The sequence below is a fragment of the Aspergillus foveolatus genome, assembly GCF_047715535.1.
Source record: "Aspergillus foveolatus strain CBS 279.81 unplaced genomic scaffold BDW70scaffold_81, whole genome shotgun sequence".
Lineage (NCBI taxonomy): Eukaryota > Fungi > Ascomycota > Eurotiomycetes > Eurotiales > Aspergillaceae > Aspergillus > Aspergillus foveolatus.
The window spans coordinates 1-16,428 of NW_027396145.1; the positions used below are offsets into that span (position 1 = coordinate 1).

General features: G+C 48.8%; 4 protein-coding genes across 4 annotated transcripts; 2 read left to right on the plus strand and 2 right to left on the minus strand.

The window, feature by feature from the left end:
* Positions 1-305: 305 nt before the first annotated feature.
* On the minus strand, positions 306-3,679 carry BDW70DRAFT_163814 (LysM peptidoglycan-binding domain-containing protein; the record flags this gene model as incomplete). The annotated part of the gene is made up of 9 exons (XM_073741364.1): positions 306-514; positions 589-758; positions 797-943; positions 1,001-1,106; positions 1,178-1,664; positions 1,715-1,850; positions 1,903-2,502; positions 2,559-2,567; positions 2,643-3,679. The coding sequence occupies 9 exons, from the start codon at positions 3,677-3,679 to the stop codon at positions 306-308; spliced, it is 2,901 nt and encodes a 966-aa protein (XP_073591930.1).
* A 329-nt stretch (positions 3,680-4,008) lies between these two features.
* BDW70DRAFT_153596 (5'-methylthioadenosine/S-adenosylhomocysteine nucleosidase family protein) lies at positions 4,009-5,791 on the plus strand (the record flags this gene model as incomplete). The annotated part of the gene is made up of 3 exons (XM_073739669.1): positions 4,009-4,292; positions 4,333-4,928; positions 5,715-5,791. 3 exons carry the CDS (start codon positions 4,009-4,011, stop codon positions 5,789-5,791), a joined length of 957 nt encoding a protein of 318 aa, XP_073591931.1.
* A 2,113-nt stretch (positions 5,792-7,904) lies between these two features.
* On the minus strand, positions 7,905-9,093 carry BDW70DRAFT_143857 (uncharacterized protein). The gene is made up of 3 exons (XM_073738162.1): positions 8,968-9,093; positions 8,786-8,878; positions 7,905-8,731 (listed from the first exon to the last, which is right to left on the minus strand). Exons 1-3 carry the CDS (start codon positions 9,040-9,042, stop codon positions 8,048-8,050), a joined length of 852 nt encoding a protein of 283 aa, XP_073591932.1. The 5' UTR covers positions 9,043-9,093; the 3' UTR covers positions 7,905-8,047.
* A 3,868-nt stretch (positions 9,094-12,961) lies between these two features.
* On the plus strand, positions 12,962-14,229 carry BDW70DRAFT_143860 (uncharacterized protein). Its single transcript, XM_073738163.1, has 2 exons — positions 12,962-13,406; positions 13,479-14,229. Exons 1-2 carry the CDS (start codon positions 13,115-13,117, stop codon positions 13,991-13,993), a joined length of 807 nt encoding a protein of 268 aa, XP_073591933.1. The 5' UTR covers positions 12,962-13,114; the 3' UTR covers positions 13,994-14,229.
* Positions 14,230-16,428: the final 2,199 nt, after the last annotated feature.

Below are 16,428 nucleotides of genomic sequence, written 5' to 3' on the forward strand. Positions count from 1 at the left end.
AATAAACGGATTGGTTTTAATTAGTCGTAGAATCAAAGCCCTGCTTCTGGCGCTTATTTTACTGGGTCTGCCGGCTGGAGGTCTCGATTCGTTGTCATATCGTGTGGGATTCTGCTCCAGTGTATACTGAACCGTGGAACGCGCGATTCCAAGCTGGTCAGATATTTTCGATATAGACCACCCTGCTAAGCTCATACCGCAAATATGGCCCCTGGTATTCGGACTAAGCTCATTTCCGCGTGGCCTATTTGTATTGATAGGTGCCAGAGGTCTGCGTGGCGTTGACATCTTAAATTTGAATATGGTCAGTTTGTTTGCACATGACGCGTTGACGCGATTTTGTACGGAGACTTTCGCACGTGACTGTACATGTTGCAGTCAGATACAATGCCGGTCTGCGTCTGCGTAGGGACAGGGCCAGCGGTCGACGTTTTAGTTTTCGCCGTTGTAGTAGCGGACGGCCCTTCAACGCAGTACGCATACCCTAGCCATAGGTTTGTGCAGGTCTTTCCAACTATTTAATGATAGGATGTGGATTAGAAAGTCTGGTCAAGTTGGGTAAGGGGACTATGCAGACGGAGCACATACTGCTGGGGTTCCACTCGTAGAGCTGCGCGAGGGTGACATCGAATTTGGACTCAAGCGTTGAGCAGTCTTCGCCCGAGGCAATGGTGTGGTACTTCTGGCAGCTGGCGACGATGCCGGTTTGCGTGGGAGCTGCGGGGGTAGGGGTGCTCAATGTAGAAGTGGTGATGGCGCTAGTCGTGGCCGAGCTAGCGGGCCCACGCCAACGCACACGGCGCGCATATCGCTGCGGCCTAAGTTTGCGTAGAGCGCTGTATCGCAGTCGCCGGCTAGCCATGGGTGCCAGGTCTGTAGTTGTTCTTGGGTGATGTTATAGAAGCTCTCGATCCAAGGGCAAAGGAGACCTTTCGGGGTTAAGCTGTACGTTAGTATTCCATTTTCGGCCTAAATCGGCAGAGAGACGAAAGAGACTTACGGCCTTCCATATATGAAGCAGTTGCAGTTTGACGCGGTTGTGGGGTCCGTTGCGTTGATTGGCAGGCATCCGTCCCACGACGGGCTTGAGGCATAGTCCTGAATTTCTGCGAGCCGTTAGGTGAGACAAAAGACTTGGGTGTAATCGGACGCAACGATGGTCGGCCCGGACACTTACGGGAATCCTTGTCCTTCAAACTACAGTAGCGGTAGCCTGGCTGCAAAGCGCAGGTACTCATATCGGAAGACAGGCTTGGATTCCACTCCAGCAACTGGTCAGTCGTGACGTCCATTGATCTCGCAACACGAGTACAACGATTAAACTCTGGATAGTCGGGATCGTAGTCCTGATACTGCTCGCAGTCCTCGAGCATGCCCTCGGCCAATGGCATAGCTGTAGGGGTGTAGGTGCGTTCGGAGCCGCTGGTGAAGGTCGGGATCTGCGTGTCGACAGAGGAGAAGGTGGCTAGAGGGACTGTGAAAAGAGGCGTTGTGACGGGATAGTTGGAGTAGGTTGAAATGTCAGCGACGGGAGCCACACAGTAAGCCTCCCCAAGTAGCAGGTTAGTGCAGTCGTCGTCTATCTCAGGGTTCAAAAAGTAAAAGTCCGTGAGGGAGAGTCCATTGGCGAGGGAAACAAGACTGCATTGATCTCCTTCTTGAACCTGCGCTGCATAAGTTATCGTTCCTTGGCGGTGATGGAGTTGGTGCTCACGGTATACCAGACACCACAGTATGTATTTGTGCCATTGACAGCATTCGTCGGCACTGGGGCCGTAGTGGTGGCTGTGGTTGGCGCTGTGGAATTACCCTCCATGTCTACGGTATGGTTGAGATAACCGCCTGGTGGGCTATAATCCCAGGTGAGTCACAGGAAGTAGCTCTGAAGTAGATTGTACATACCTGATACAGACGACATACCCAATATAATTGACAGCGTTCTGGCACAGTGAGTTGAAATTGGGGCTCCACGCTAGAAATTGCGGAATGGTAACATTGGATAGACTACCGAGCACACTATTGCATGAGTCGAGTGTCTGCCAGATATAGGTATCGCATTGTGGCGGAATACACAAGGTCGAACCGACAGCAGAGTCGAAATTCTGGCAGTAGAGATCAAGGTTATTGCTATATAGAAGACTGTACGTGGAGACGTTCAACGCCTGGGCCACTGAGTTACAGTCATCCGTCTCTTGGACTACATACGACCCAGTACAGGTTGACTGCGGCGTTGCTGTTGCCGTTGTGACTGTTGGGACAGTCGTGGCGGTTGCATTGAGTGCATAGCGGGTTGGGGAGGCGTAACTATAGCTGTTCGCAGTGACACTGCAGTTCGAAAGCAACACATCGTACTTGTCCGCGATGCTCTGGTCGTAGCCAAAGGCGCTGCTGAGTTGCAGGGCTAGGCCGCCCAGCCAGCAATCCGAGCACTGCCGTTCCATCGATAAAGTGCTTTGGTCCGACCAAGAAGCTATTTGGGGATTGCAGTATTCGCCTGTCGCACTATCAGGCCATTAGCAAACTGTCCACAGGACCATATCGACCAAACATGCACCCACCTGTCTTTTCTACAGGAAAGCCGATTAGCCCACTATGTGTTCCTAACGAAAAGCTCAACCGCAATGTGCATGATCAAACTCTACTTGAACGAAGCAATAGAAGGTGGGCGCCGGTAGTATTGTTCCCACGCCAAATCATCTCGCAGATAAGCATACGGCTCCAACATCACACTGTCAAACTGAACCTTCATCCACCAAACATCCCAATCGGAGCACCCCTCAACCGGCTCCTCCCCATCATACAGCTCGTCGTAGGCATCGTCATCATCATCATGCTCCTCCAACCCCGGCTCCCAGTCCTTAGCAACCAGCCGCACAAAGCTATCATTCAATCTCTTTGGCTCAGGCTTGAGAACTGACTCCAACTCCTCCTCCCCTACCTGCAGACAATAGGTATAGCGCTGCGACGAAAAGCCCAGTTTAGTGCACAATCCTTTCCCAGGCCCCTGTTCGCGCTCAGGCGCCGCCGTCGCCCAGCCCCTGAAATGCTCCCGCACAACGGCCGCTGTGACTCCGTCGAATCTGGCGGGATCATCAAAAACCGTGAGCGCAAGGTTCTCCAGCAGATCGAGTTCGCCGGCAGACGACCATAGCGTTTCCTCCGTGTCCTCCATGAGCAACCGCAGGAACGCAGCCCAGCCCGCGTCGCTCTTGTACGTGCAGCGGTAGATCACGAACCCCCAGGCGCGGTGGCCGTCGGTGTGCAGCGACTCCTCGACCACGTCGCCGTATAGGAACTGGCCTTCGACGCGCGGGTAGTTTTTCGGCGGGACCGGAAAGGTCAGTGGGTTGGCGTGCGGCTGGAGGATGGCCTTGATTGTTTCCGCCGGGGATTTTCCAATTAGTTGGACTTGTGAAGGCGAGGCGGACATGCTGCGGATTTGGCGCAGGTGGTGCTGGAAGGGGCTGGCTTTTATTTGTATTTGGGCGGCAAGGGGGTGTGTTGCGGGGAAGGGGTTTGAGATGGTTGAGATCTTGAGGAGGATGGTTCGAGGCAGTGCTCTGTGTATAGGCCGAGTTGCAAGGTTCATTTTCAGCTTAATGGTTGTTAACGTGGAGGCGTAGACTAGGGAAAGGGAAAGGAGACCGGCACCAACAACTCGCAAGTATTGGAAGCTCATCTGTGCAGTACTTGGGGACTCCTTGCAGGGCTCCACCAGCCTATTTGGCTCCAGCCCTTTATTTACTTCCGTATATTTCTACGGGTTCGTCGGCGTATGGTCTGAGAGAAGAATTTCAATGCCACTAAGGTGGTTTGTGAGACTTCCGGGTGTATAATTGTTGTGGCCTGCAGCTCTCCCTGGGCGCTAATAAATCATCGTTCAGCTCTATACTCCGTATGCCCGTACCTATGCACGAAATACCCAGCAGCACGTGAGCAGGCTGAGCGGGGGAAAGGAACAGTTCAGTATCAATCGTCTTATCTCCTTTCCCAGGCGACATATCCAAGATGAACGACTATCACCTGCGATACGAGGACTTTACCGTGGGCTGGGTGACCGCCTTGCCCATTGAGCTTGCAGCTGCACGGAAGATGCTCGACGAAGAGTACGAATACCACGATGACTCTACCTATACGCTGGGCCGGATTGGAGAGCACAACGTCGTGGTAGCCTGCTTTCCCTCCGGGCAGCTCGGCATCGCAAACGGGGCCACTGTGGCAGCAAGCCTGAAGGCCAAATTCCTAGCTCTGGAGTTTTGTCTGATGGTCGGTATTGGCGGCGGGGGTTCCCAGTCCCGAAAACGACGTTCGCCTTCGCGACGTCGTGGTCAGTCAACCGCAAGGTACATACGGCGGGGTGGTTCAGTATGACCTGGGAAAGACTGTCTCTGCGGGACAACAGACGCGCTCGGGCTTTCTCAATGCACCCCCCGCGGCGATTCTCAAAACAGTTTCCCGGCTTCAATCAAACCATGCTCTTGGCAAGGATACCATGTCTGCTTATCTCTCCCCGTTTGACGGCACACAGTTTGACCGTCAGAGTGCAGGTCCAGATGTACTTTTCAAAAGCTCGTATACCCACGAGGGTGGATCCTCTGTGGACTGCCCCCAGGACTTGGTTGTCCCACGCACACCGCGGACTGGAAGTGCGGTCAAAATCCATTACGGTACAATAGCCTCCGGGAATCAGGTTATGACGGATTCGGTAACGAGAGATCGGCTTAGCTCCGAGCTGGGCGGCATTCTGTGTTTCGAGATGGAAGCCGCAGGACTCATGAATAATCTACCCTGCCTTGTCATCCGTGGAATATCGGACTACTGCGACTCGCACAAGAACGCAAGCTGGCAGCCGTTTGCAGCAGCCGTGGCCGCAGCGTATGCAAAAGAGGTTCTAGCTCTACACCCTGCAAGTTCCGGTCTGGAGCAGCGTAGGTCGATCATATCTTGGATAGCACCTCTTGAGCAACAGCAGAGACACCGTTCGTGACTTCGCTTCGAGTCCAAGGTACGGGTGGCTGGTTGGTAGAACACCCGGAGTACATAAAGTGGCGAGACGACGCGGCAAGCCCTAATATCCTTTGGTGTCACGGCATGAGAGGCGCCGGAAAAACAGGTCTCTTGTCTGTTAGATCTTGCTGCCCTGGTTCGGCGTCTATGCTGACTTTTGCAGTTCTAACACCGTCGATGTACTCAGACATCGATCCCCTGGCCGAGATGACCCCGTGATCTTCCATTATTTCGACTATGAGCACCAGTCTCGCCGGACGGTTACTTTGTTTCTTTGGGTCCCACTGAAGCAGCTACTAGACTACATTCCGAACATACCGAAAAAGCTAGTAGACGCTCATACGAATGGGATTCCACTCTCGGTAAGTGCGCCTCAGCAGACAATATCGGAGATTGCACAATCCTTGCCGCGACTGTACATCTTGATTGATGCCTTCGACGAGTGCGTCGATCCGAGTTTACGAAAGACTATTGTTAGTTTTTTTTGGAAACCCTAGCGTCTGGCTCCAAGGTTCGACTTCTCCTTACAAGTCGCCCATGCTTCCAAGAAATTCCCTCGGCATTTCCTTGCCGCCTGGAGATTCCAGTACGCGCATCTGAGATGGACCTGAAAGCATATGTATCCCAAGAGATAAGCCGAGCTGGAAACAGCGATATGGTTGACGCAGATTTCGCTGAGGAGATTGCCAATACGCTGATTCATCAAGCTGATGGGATGTCAGTACCTACATGTCGTTCTGCTTTTTCTCGCTCGCAGGCTGACGAGGCTAAAGCTTTTTCCTGACGGTCCTTCGCACCAAGGCGGTCTTGTAAGAACCAACCACGGGGGATATGGAAGACTCGCTGTCCGCGCTGGTTAAAGATTTACCAGCTATATTTCGGGCAACCATATCTCGCATCCGCCATCTTCCAGAAGGACGAAAAAGACTTGGGACGACAACATTGATGTTTCTAGCCCATGCAAAACGGCCCATCACTACCGACGAGCTGACAGACATCTTGTCAGTCCAGCTCGGTCAAAATGCAGTGCGCCCCAATCATCAACCAGCGCCTCGGATAGTACTGGAATGCTGTCTGGGACTTGTGACAATGGACAGTTCCTTCGCAATTGAGCCGACTGAGAATCAGAAAACGAAAAAAGAAAAAACAGGCAATCAAACATGCATACTCCGTATGTACAGGCGCTTCTTATTGGTGATTGGTGAAACTGCGACAGCCATGTTCTTTTGAGTTTCTGCTTTCCCAGTAGTCACGCCAGGGATAAGAGGAAAACATTCGGCGGTAGCCATAATACTGGCCGTGTGATCACCGCTGGTGGGAAGCAACCGACAGTAACCCAAGATTAAGCATTATTGTTGGCCATCACCAGCTCCTGTCCTCCTTCTGCTGAGAATATACAACCCAGCCCCACGGTAGGATCGCGCGACTGAGCAGCAGGGGTATGGCGGTCTTATCAATCAATCATATTTTTCAAGATGATCTATTTGCAAAGAGATGGGAAATTGTGCTCGGTGGGCACTCTTGGGCTATGTGTAGTACCCAGGCCCAAGAGAGGCTTATAATTATTGCATCAGGAGTCTCAGAGTTTCGCTTACTCAGTATTCACATTGCGAATGGTCTCAACTCTATACATAAATGTAGAACGGATCTAGTTGTTCTAAGTTGATTGGTATATTTGGCCCTGAAAAATAGTAAGTGCCCTTATGAGACGGCAAGCCAATCAGAACATTCAAACAACCATTCTGGCTCTTATATTCAGAATCCTAAGCATGGAGAAGAGAATTATGTACATGAAGAGATAGTCTGTAGGATGCCTTTGCAAGCAAAGCCTAACTTTATTAGGTAGGCATTTGAGACAGCAATTGTCAATTCATCCGTGTACTGGTGTATATAATAGAATTGAATAATCGCGTAATGCAGCTTTTTCTAAACACCATGCCCGGGATAAGCTCTGTAGCTACGGCAGACTGTTGGAAGAAAACCAAATAGTAGCCTACGCTGACTTATAATCATGGCTGATCCTAAATGCAGTGCCTAGGATAATTATAGCAAATAAATATCCAGATAGGGTTTGCTAGTACATGATTAACTCAGGATTATGACCTGCAGAGCTGTAACAGTAGGTATTATGGGCAATACTCTCACCACATATCACCCCTCTCGCCTGCACTCACCGGCTCACCCTAAAGTAGTAATGCATTCCAGACTAATAAGGCTGTCATGTACTAGAAAAATAAATAAATAAATAAATAGCAAGAACATAAACAGCATGTATATGTCAGTGCTCACCCAGCTTAGTGATCTGCACGTTGGTTGTTTGCCGCCCTACCTCATGGGCGACGGCTTCAGGCACGCGAATATTCTGCACTGAAGCTATCTTCCTGCAAAAACGCAAAATGGCAGCCAGGTGGATTATGGTGAATCTAAAAAGGGAGAGGCCCCTAGAGTTCCCCAAGGCTCATCTTTCTTCTACTATACCCAAGGTGTGCTGACGTCGGCTACTACAGTGACGGGATCGCGGTACGAGGTCTTCAATCACAACCTCATTACGCAGTCCGGCTTCGAGAGCAATATGGGTAATGTGGTTGCGGCCATGAATCTTTTTCGACAACCCTAAGTATACATACGAAGGTTTCAATGCCTGGTGTTGGAACAATAGAAATGGCCGGAGGAATCACCCGCTGCGGGGAAAAAGATACCCCAATGTTGTTCGGATCAAGGCGTGAGTCTCTTCTGAGGCCTTGTTCTTGACAACTTCTAACGTTTGAATAGATGCAAGGTCAAATTTGACAATGGAGCTGCCAGTGCAAAAGATCAAGAGAGGCGAGCAGCCGACTGTAGAGGAAATGTATAATATTACATGTACGTCAACAGAAGACAAGATAGCATAGACATAACTAACAGCACCTAGGTATCGAGATGGTTGATGATGCGCCTGAGATCGAAGTCCCAGTACCAGAGGGTGTGCATGAGAAATTGAAGAAGGATATTAACTCATTCAACAGGGTAAAGCAATTAGAAAGAGATAGTACCCCGAATATCAATCCCATCCACCCCCACCGCCCCCATGATCCATATACATCTCCGTGTTCACCTCAGGGTTCTGTGTATTCTCTGTCAACTGCTGCCCATCACCCCAATTTCCGTAACTAGCCGAAACCCAGTCCGCCCCGTTCCTGATCCGAAAAGGGAGAACCTGCCCCTTGTGGTTGATCGCCAGTTGCAGCACCCACCCTTCTTCACACGCCTTGCGATCTGCAACAAGCACAAGAAGCATCTGCAGTCCCTCAACTTCCTCAGCAGAAGAAAGGTCATGAAGATTCTCAATTCGATTCCCCTCGATCTGGTCAGGGCAGTGCATCAACGCGGCCAGAACATACGAGGGCATACATCCAGGTCTGGGAATCGCGACACCGTCGGAAAACTCGTCCCTGCTCTGAGTAGAAAGAAGAGAAGAAGAAAACTCCTCCTTCTCATCAAAAATAAAAAATTCATCCATCATAAGCCCTATCTCCCCATACTCGGACGAAATAACCTCAAGCAAATGCGCATAATCGTCATCCGCCTTCTCCTGACACGCTGGATCACTAGGGTCACCGTACCACGTCCGGATAAAGAGCGTGCGCTCGATCTGCCCGTCATGGGCGCGTTCTTTGGGAGATAAGAGGTTTCGGGGCACGTTGCTGGCGATATCCTCTGGCAAGGGGACTGTGCCGAGATATTCCTGTACATCCATTTTTATCTAGTTGTTTATTTGGGATAGGAAATGGAGGAATACTCTTCGTCCGTATCTGCCGAGCTTAATCCATTCTTCGACAAGCTGTTTCTTTTGTTGCATGATGGAGATGGGGGAGGCTGGGTTCCATTTTGACTGCATCATTCGCGTCACTAGTATCAGCAGCGCAATTAGTAGTACCTTGGTTGATGAGGTTTTCACATGTTGCGAGAAGTGAGACGAACCATGACATAAAGGTCGAAAGGGAGGGAGCCGAATTCGGGGAGGTCGAGGCCGTTGAGGTCGTCTTCTGATGCCATTCTGTTAGATGTTCCTTGTTGATGAGTGGAGGGGGATTGCAGGTAGTAAATAATAAATAATAAGCAATGGTATTAAATGGCAGGAGCGGAGGGAGGGGTATCTATAGTTAGTTCCAATGGAGTCTTGGAGACTTGGCGGAGCCAGTTAGGGCTAGCTGGAGCCTTAGCCTAAGTTATATCAGACATATTATAGGGCTACTTTTGCCTAGTCCAAGCACCCTTCAATTGGACTTGCCAGCGAGCGAATCGATTCTTGAAGAGGTCCAGAGAATAGATTCAAGTACTCTTCTTATCCTTTCTTGAAAGGTACTAAGCTCTAAGCCACTTGCACTACCACTGTTCATGGCTGGCGATATTAATTAAAAAAGGGAAAAGTAAGAGCTACTAGACCTCAATGAGTTAAATGATGGTCTCAATGGTCAGATTTTAATCCTTTTTGCCAATGTCCTCCACAGACCAGACGCTGACGGCTTGCCTTCCTTGATTGACAAGACTATATCAGAATTCTAGATGCTACAATATCTTCTTCAGTGCTTCATAGTAAATTGTCCTAAGCAGTTAACAACTGTTGTGGATGTCATGGTAGAGCATCAGTCCTGCACGCAAGCATGCCTCAGCTGTAAAGTCCGGAAGAAGGCGACAGAGCTTTGCCTTCGTGTAGCTATATATACAGTAAGTGAAGTCTGGGTCCAGACTCACTCGATGCTCCAGATTTCAGAAACAATAATAAAAATAATAGTGGTTCAAGAAATATTTTGAATGCCGCTACGTTCCGAACTCCGAGTCCCTGCCAACGCGATCCACGGAAGTCAGGATCCTGCTCCTCCGACAAAGGCCAGTCAGCAGTTCAGGCTTGGCGGGTGAATTATAGAGGGCTTCAGCTCCAGGTGAAGGACTGAACAAACACCACTGCGATTGGAAATAAGGATAGAAAAAAGACCGCAAAAAACATACAACAGCTGGGATTCGCATGTGGTCACCCACCATACTACTAACCAGCCGGCGTGTGGCTTAAGTACGGCTGAGCGGACGGGAAGCCCTGTTTTCCACACCCTATGGTCGTATGTGATATGATAGTCATACCTGCTGTACACGTAGGACGTATGCATAGAGAGTGAGGCTGCTTTACGGTTGCGTGGCTCAGATGAGATTAGGGTGAGTGCACAATAGACAGGGTGAGATTCTCACTGCCGGCTCACTTGCCTCACTTGCCTCGCGCAACCTGCCCATCCAATCTATCAATATTAAACCTAAATAACGTAAATCCCGGGTGATCCGTGAAACTCCCAAAATTTCGAACGCGTCAACCACCCTCTATCTTCAAACAACTACATGCCACGAAAAGCGCGTAAAACGCGCCAGGAATTGAGAGAGCAAGAGGGTAGGATCGAATGCGCTATAAACGATTTAAAATATGAAAAATTCGCAAAGTTCAGGAAGCTAGCCGCATTTATAATGTGCCTCCTTCAACCCTACGTGATCGGATGAAGGGCCACCAATCTCAGTCAGAACTCCCGCAATCAGGACCACAGGCTATCTCTGCTTCAGGAGGAAGCTTTAATAGCTTGGATAGTATCCCTGGATATACGTGGTACCGCCCCTAGGCCCTTCCAGGTACGAGAAATGGCGCAAATAATCTTGGATGCTGCAACGTCAACTCCATCTCTACCTATTGGAAAAAACTGGGTTACGGAGTTTACCAAGCGGCGCCCGGAGGTCAAAACTAGGTTGCACAAAAGATTAATCGCCAAAGAGCACTATGTGAAGATCCTAGGATCATTAGCCAATGGTTCAATGAGCTGCAGAAAACTAAAGATCAGTGGGGCATTCAGGATGAGGATATCTACAAGTTTGATGAAACTGGGTTTGCTATGGGACTTATTGCAACAACAAAGGTGGTTTCCAGAGCAGAAATGCCTGATAAACCATGGCTTATACAGCCAGGGAATAGGGAATGGGTTACCACTATTGAATGCATCAATACTAGGGGGTGGCCAATACCCTCTGTAACGGGCGTAGGTAGTATTGTTTTCAACTAGCTGTCCTGTATAAACGAGTATCACAAGCTTAGAGAAAGAAACAAAAGATAGAAGCGCAGATATCTTCCTCCCCCCTTTTATCAAGCTTTCCCAAACATACGTCAAGACTTCCGACTTCCCGGACTTGCATGCCGACGGATCTCTTTCCCGAAGTTATGAGGACGGATCTCTTTTCCTACGAGGCCGCAATTCCGAGGCTGTACATTAATGTTGCAGAAACCTTATTTAGGACCAGGTTGAGGGCATGGCCGACAACCAAGATCCAGGCCATAGCCTGTGACACCCTCCACCATTATCTTTAAAGGAAAAGTCCATATAGAGGGATGGTTCGATGAATGCACGATCCCTGGCAGTTGGAGGATTGAAATTAGCGCCACTGGATGGACTACAGATGCAATTGGCCTTCGCTGGCTTCAAAATGTCTTTATTCCAGCCACAAATGAGCGTACAAAGGGGGGATATCGGCTGCTTATTCTGGATGGACATGGAAGCCACCTAACGCCGGAGTTTGACCATACATGCAAGGAGAATAATATTATACCTCTTTACATGCCTGTCCATTCATCCCACCTCCTACAGCCTTTGGATGTTGGTTGTTTCGGACCTTTAAAGAAGGCATACGGCAAGCTTATTCAGGAGAAAGGGCGCCTGGGATATAACTATATCGACAAGTTAGATTTCTTGAAAGCTTACCCAGCAGCTCATCAGGAAGTCCTTACAGCAGAGAATATTCAAAGCGGATTCAAAGCAACTAGGATACTTCCTTCTAATCCCAAGGCAGTGCTTGAAAAGTTAAATATCAGCCTGGGTACTCCAACCCCCCCTCCAAGCCATGGGGGTGCTCCAATCCCTTCTTCTCAGCTTGTACACCTTATACCGTGCGCCATGTGCATCGAAAAGGCTCTTCAGTTAAAAAGCTGCTTGAGAGAAGGTCTAAAACTCCCCCAACTCCCACCAAAAAAGTCCTAGATGAGTTGGTAAAAGGGTGTGAGTTGGCTATCTATAATGCCAACTTACTAGCAAGGGAAAACTGTGATCTTCGCTCAGCCATAGAGAATGACAGACAGAAAAAGAGTCGTTCTAAACGCCAGATGACTCCTACAGAGGGTCTTTCATTCCAGGAAGCCAGGGACCTAATTTCGTCAAGAAATAACCAAATAGAGGCAAGATGGGGGGGGTGCTGGCGGAGGTGCGCCTCAAACTTTAGGTGTACCTAAACGTACTCCACCAACATGTTCAGAATGTAATATTCTGGGCCATAAGAGGACCAGCTGTCGTACTCGTTATGGCATTTAGTTTATTCTAATTTGAATCACTTTTGGTTGATGTACAGTACTTCAAAGTCGAGCAAGCATAGGTTTTGGAGGGAAAATCACGGATCACCCGGGAACTACGGATCACCCCGGGATTTACGTTATCTAGCTGACTAATAATGACTCAGCAAGGTTGACTTTAGGGGCAGGCGGTGTCGGAGGGCAGTATGCTTCGACATAACTCTCGGGTCTGTCATTTCTCCGTTGTCGTCACACGCTAGCTGCGCCATCACTGGTCGATTGGCTGACAGTGACCTGGGTTCCTGGCACGTAGGCTGTTAGGATAACTAGAGACTGACAGCCAATCAGTCAGCCGTGGCGCAGCCATGACAATAAGTTCCAGGACCGAGCTTGCCCAGCATGCCCAGGAGAGCAAGCCAGGCAAGCCCGGCAAGCTAGACAGCAAGATAAGCATGAGAAACATAGGTATGGAAGGACGCTCAAACCATAATGCCTCTGTGAAGGCTCTAAAACTTTAAGAGACCATCAGAACAGAATAACTTGGCCATACAAGGCTCTAAGGTCTCACAGCGTGGACCAATCGCGATCCAGATCTAGCCGCCAATATTGTAAACCAGGGGCTTCAAATCACCCTTGCAAACTCCGGAGTGGTCCTGGGAACATTCATTACCTCCTAATCTCGTCTTTGATTTCTTCTTCCTTTCCGACCTCTGCTCAAATCTAAGCCGCTCAATTTTTATACTCTGTGCTTGTGCCAATATGAGCTTCAGAGAGATAGGGTTGGTGATCTTGCTTGCTAGCCACGCATCCTCCACCTGTTACTACCGCGACGGCACAATTGCTGAAGATGATGAGCCGTGCCCGAATTCTAATATCTGTTGCCCATCCGGAGATACGTGCATGGACAATTTGCTGTGTCGCGACAAGAATAATTTCGCGAATGGGTCTACTGTAACTTTCACTGGCGGTACATATAACTACACTGATCTATACCACACAAGTTCCTGCCAGAGTCAATCCTATAATGGATGCTCAATCCAATGTACCACATGTACGCATCCCATTGACTTTTACCTTTATCTTGCGACAGAGGTAGAAGGGCGTTCTAACTTTGATTGCTCAGATAATTCCGATTCCGGCGAATACATCTGGGCGTGCAATAGCGCATTGACAAGCTACTGCTGCCACTCCGACCCCGAAAGCCTCGGCCAATACGATTGCTGCCAGAACGGCACGTTCAGTCTTGCTTCACCTAGTCAGGGCATATCAACCACAAGCATAACCTCGACAACCAGTTCCTCAACCTTCTCTGGCTCAACCGCCTTTACCTCGACTACCGCCGACCCGTCCGCGACAATAGCAACTGATACCATCGAACCTGACCAATCCAGCTCGCTCTCGACAGGCGCTAAGGCAGGAATTGGCGTGGGTGTAGCGGCGGCGATGATAATAGCCATCAGCTTAGTTGTTGTTCTGGTCCGCGCTTGGAGGAAGAGGGAAAAGGCCAGGGTGGGCGAGAAGGAACTGGCTGAAAGGCCTTCTGGTTTTTCCAGTAGACAGGAAATGGAAGGTACTGCTCGTCTGCCAGAATTAGGGTTGGAACAGGGTGCTCGCAGGGTATATGAACTTGGTTCTTGAGACTGGCAAATTGCGTATATACTGGGTTTTAAGACAAGGTCCTGTTCTGTATTTTTTGCTAGGACCTGATTAATGAGGGTCACTTTCTACTCAATCAAGTGCCTTATTAATGCCGGTAAGTCTTTATTGTGTGAACCCTTATAATATTCGGGCTCCGTGAGAAAGCCAAGATGTCGAGAATTAGAATAACCTAAGGGGGTAGAGCGGCCACTAATTATACAATTTGGGGAAAGGCAATATTCGGGTGGTGAATAGCCAGAATCAACGATCGGTGACAGCCAGAATTCAGTAGGATCCTTGGGTAGGAATGGGAGTCGGGGCGCGGTGGCAGGCATGGTGGCAGCACTGGCAGTGTAAGGAACGAGAACTAATAGACATCGTATTATCAAGAATACGACGAGGAGAGGAAGCGGAGGTCCGGAGGACCCCGCGGCTAAGTGTCAACCGGAGGAGGTTCCTCCTTACTAATCAATGTCCAGCACCTCGCTCGTTTACATATCTGTTTGATACTCTACGCCGTTTGTATAGCAGGGATATCTGTTTGATGCCTCGTACCGTTTGTATGACAAGGATATCTCCTGTATAGCGAGAACCTTCTTTTTGAAACCTTTGAAAAAGGTATAAATTGCCTATACAGATCGTAGTTAGGAGATCAAGACCTTCAATTCGTTCGTGTTAGATGTTGATTACATAACCACCTCAATAACCGACACTAAGTCTCGATGGTGGGTCACGTGGCCGATCGGGTCGTAGCCCTACAAGCCGGATTGGGACCGTGACAGGCAGGCATGGTGGCAGAAGTATCAACTCCGTGGGGTAGGAGCAACGTAGTGTCAAGGTGCAGGCTCGGAAATATATTCAGAACAGGATAACAAAGTAGATACACCAACAGAACACAGGATCAGGCTATCAAGTAGGTGCTTGGTATTGTCACAGGCTATGGCCTGGGTCTTGGTTATCGGCAATGCCCTCAACCAAAGGTCTAAACAAGGTTACATCTGTCTGAACCAAGGTTCAGGAAACTCAAAAGTGTTGACGTATGTCCAGAAAAGTTGATAAAAGGGGGGAGAGAGGGTTCATGTTTCTGTCTTTTATTTGTTTCTCTAAGCTTGTGATATTCGTGAATACAGGACAGCTAGTTGAAAACAATACTCCTACGCCCGTTACAGTTTCTACTTGAACTCATATTTGTCGATATCTAAGTTACAGGCCTGCTTCTTCCAACTTCTTCAGGACCTGCAGGACCTGTTTTTGATGCTCCTCAAGGGACCTATCAGTAAAGATAATCACATTATCAATATAAGCTGCAACACAAATATCAAGGAATTCCCGCAGGACTGAGTTAATATACCTTTGGAAGGTTGTCGGGGCGCCTGTTAAACCAAAGGGGGTGACAAGCCATTCAAAGGATCCGAATCTTGTCCTTGAAAGCTGTTTTTCACTCGTCACCTTCCTGTATCCTGATCTTATGAAAGGCAGCAGAGACATCCAGCTTTGTATACCATATAGCCTTGGCTATTATTTGTAGAGTCTCTGAGATTAGAGGGAGGGGAGTACAGTCTTTCTTGGTGATGTTGTTTAACTTCCTATAATCCACACAGAATCAGAGGCCACTACCAGGTTTTTGGACAAAAAGAACTGGTGCTCCAGCAGGGGATTTACTGACACAAATCCAGCCCTTGTCCAGGTGATCTGTAAGTGCTTTCTGAAGAACCAGTAGCTCCTCTTTTGACATGTTATATAGTGGTCCCCAGGGCATGGCTTTTTCCCTGCCATATTTATCTTTCTTCAGTTCAATGGCATGATCAATGCCAGGGCGATGAGGTGGTAGACGGCCTTGGCCAATAATCTCAGGGCTAAAAACCTTCAAATTTATCTTTCATGGTAGAATGTTGGTATCTTTGTCTTAGGGTCTGTTGGTTCCTCAGCTTTGCTGAGCTTCTTTAAGGCCTTTTCAATGTCCTGCATTGTTGCACTGAAGACCTTCATCTCTTGTTTTGAATCTTGCCCCTTTGAACCTTCCACTCTGGTTCCTCACGCAATTTAACAAGGGTATTTCTGGTACCAATATAGAACCTGTCCCCCTCTTTCGAGTACTGTATAGATACTTGTTGATCCCTAGCCCATGGTATCCCAAGTAATATGGGTTGTTTCATTCGAGGAATGACATAAGCCCATACACTTTGTTGCTTGTGCCCATCAATATCAATATCAAAGTATGCCACCTGATTAACTGCATCATATTCTTTGCCTGCAACTTGTTCTAAAGTCCTCGGCTTGATCAAAATGGTCGGGAGCTGCAATTTCTGTTGGAGACTTTCAGAGATAGCCATATAACTATGGCAACCATCATCGAACATTGCTCGAGTAAAGAAGATGTTGTTAATACCAATGTTGGCATATAGTCCTTTCTGATCCATCTTCCCCTGCTCTTG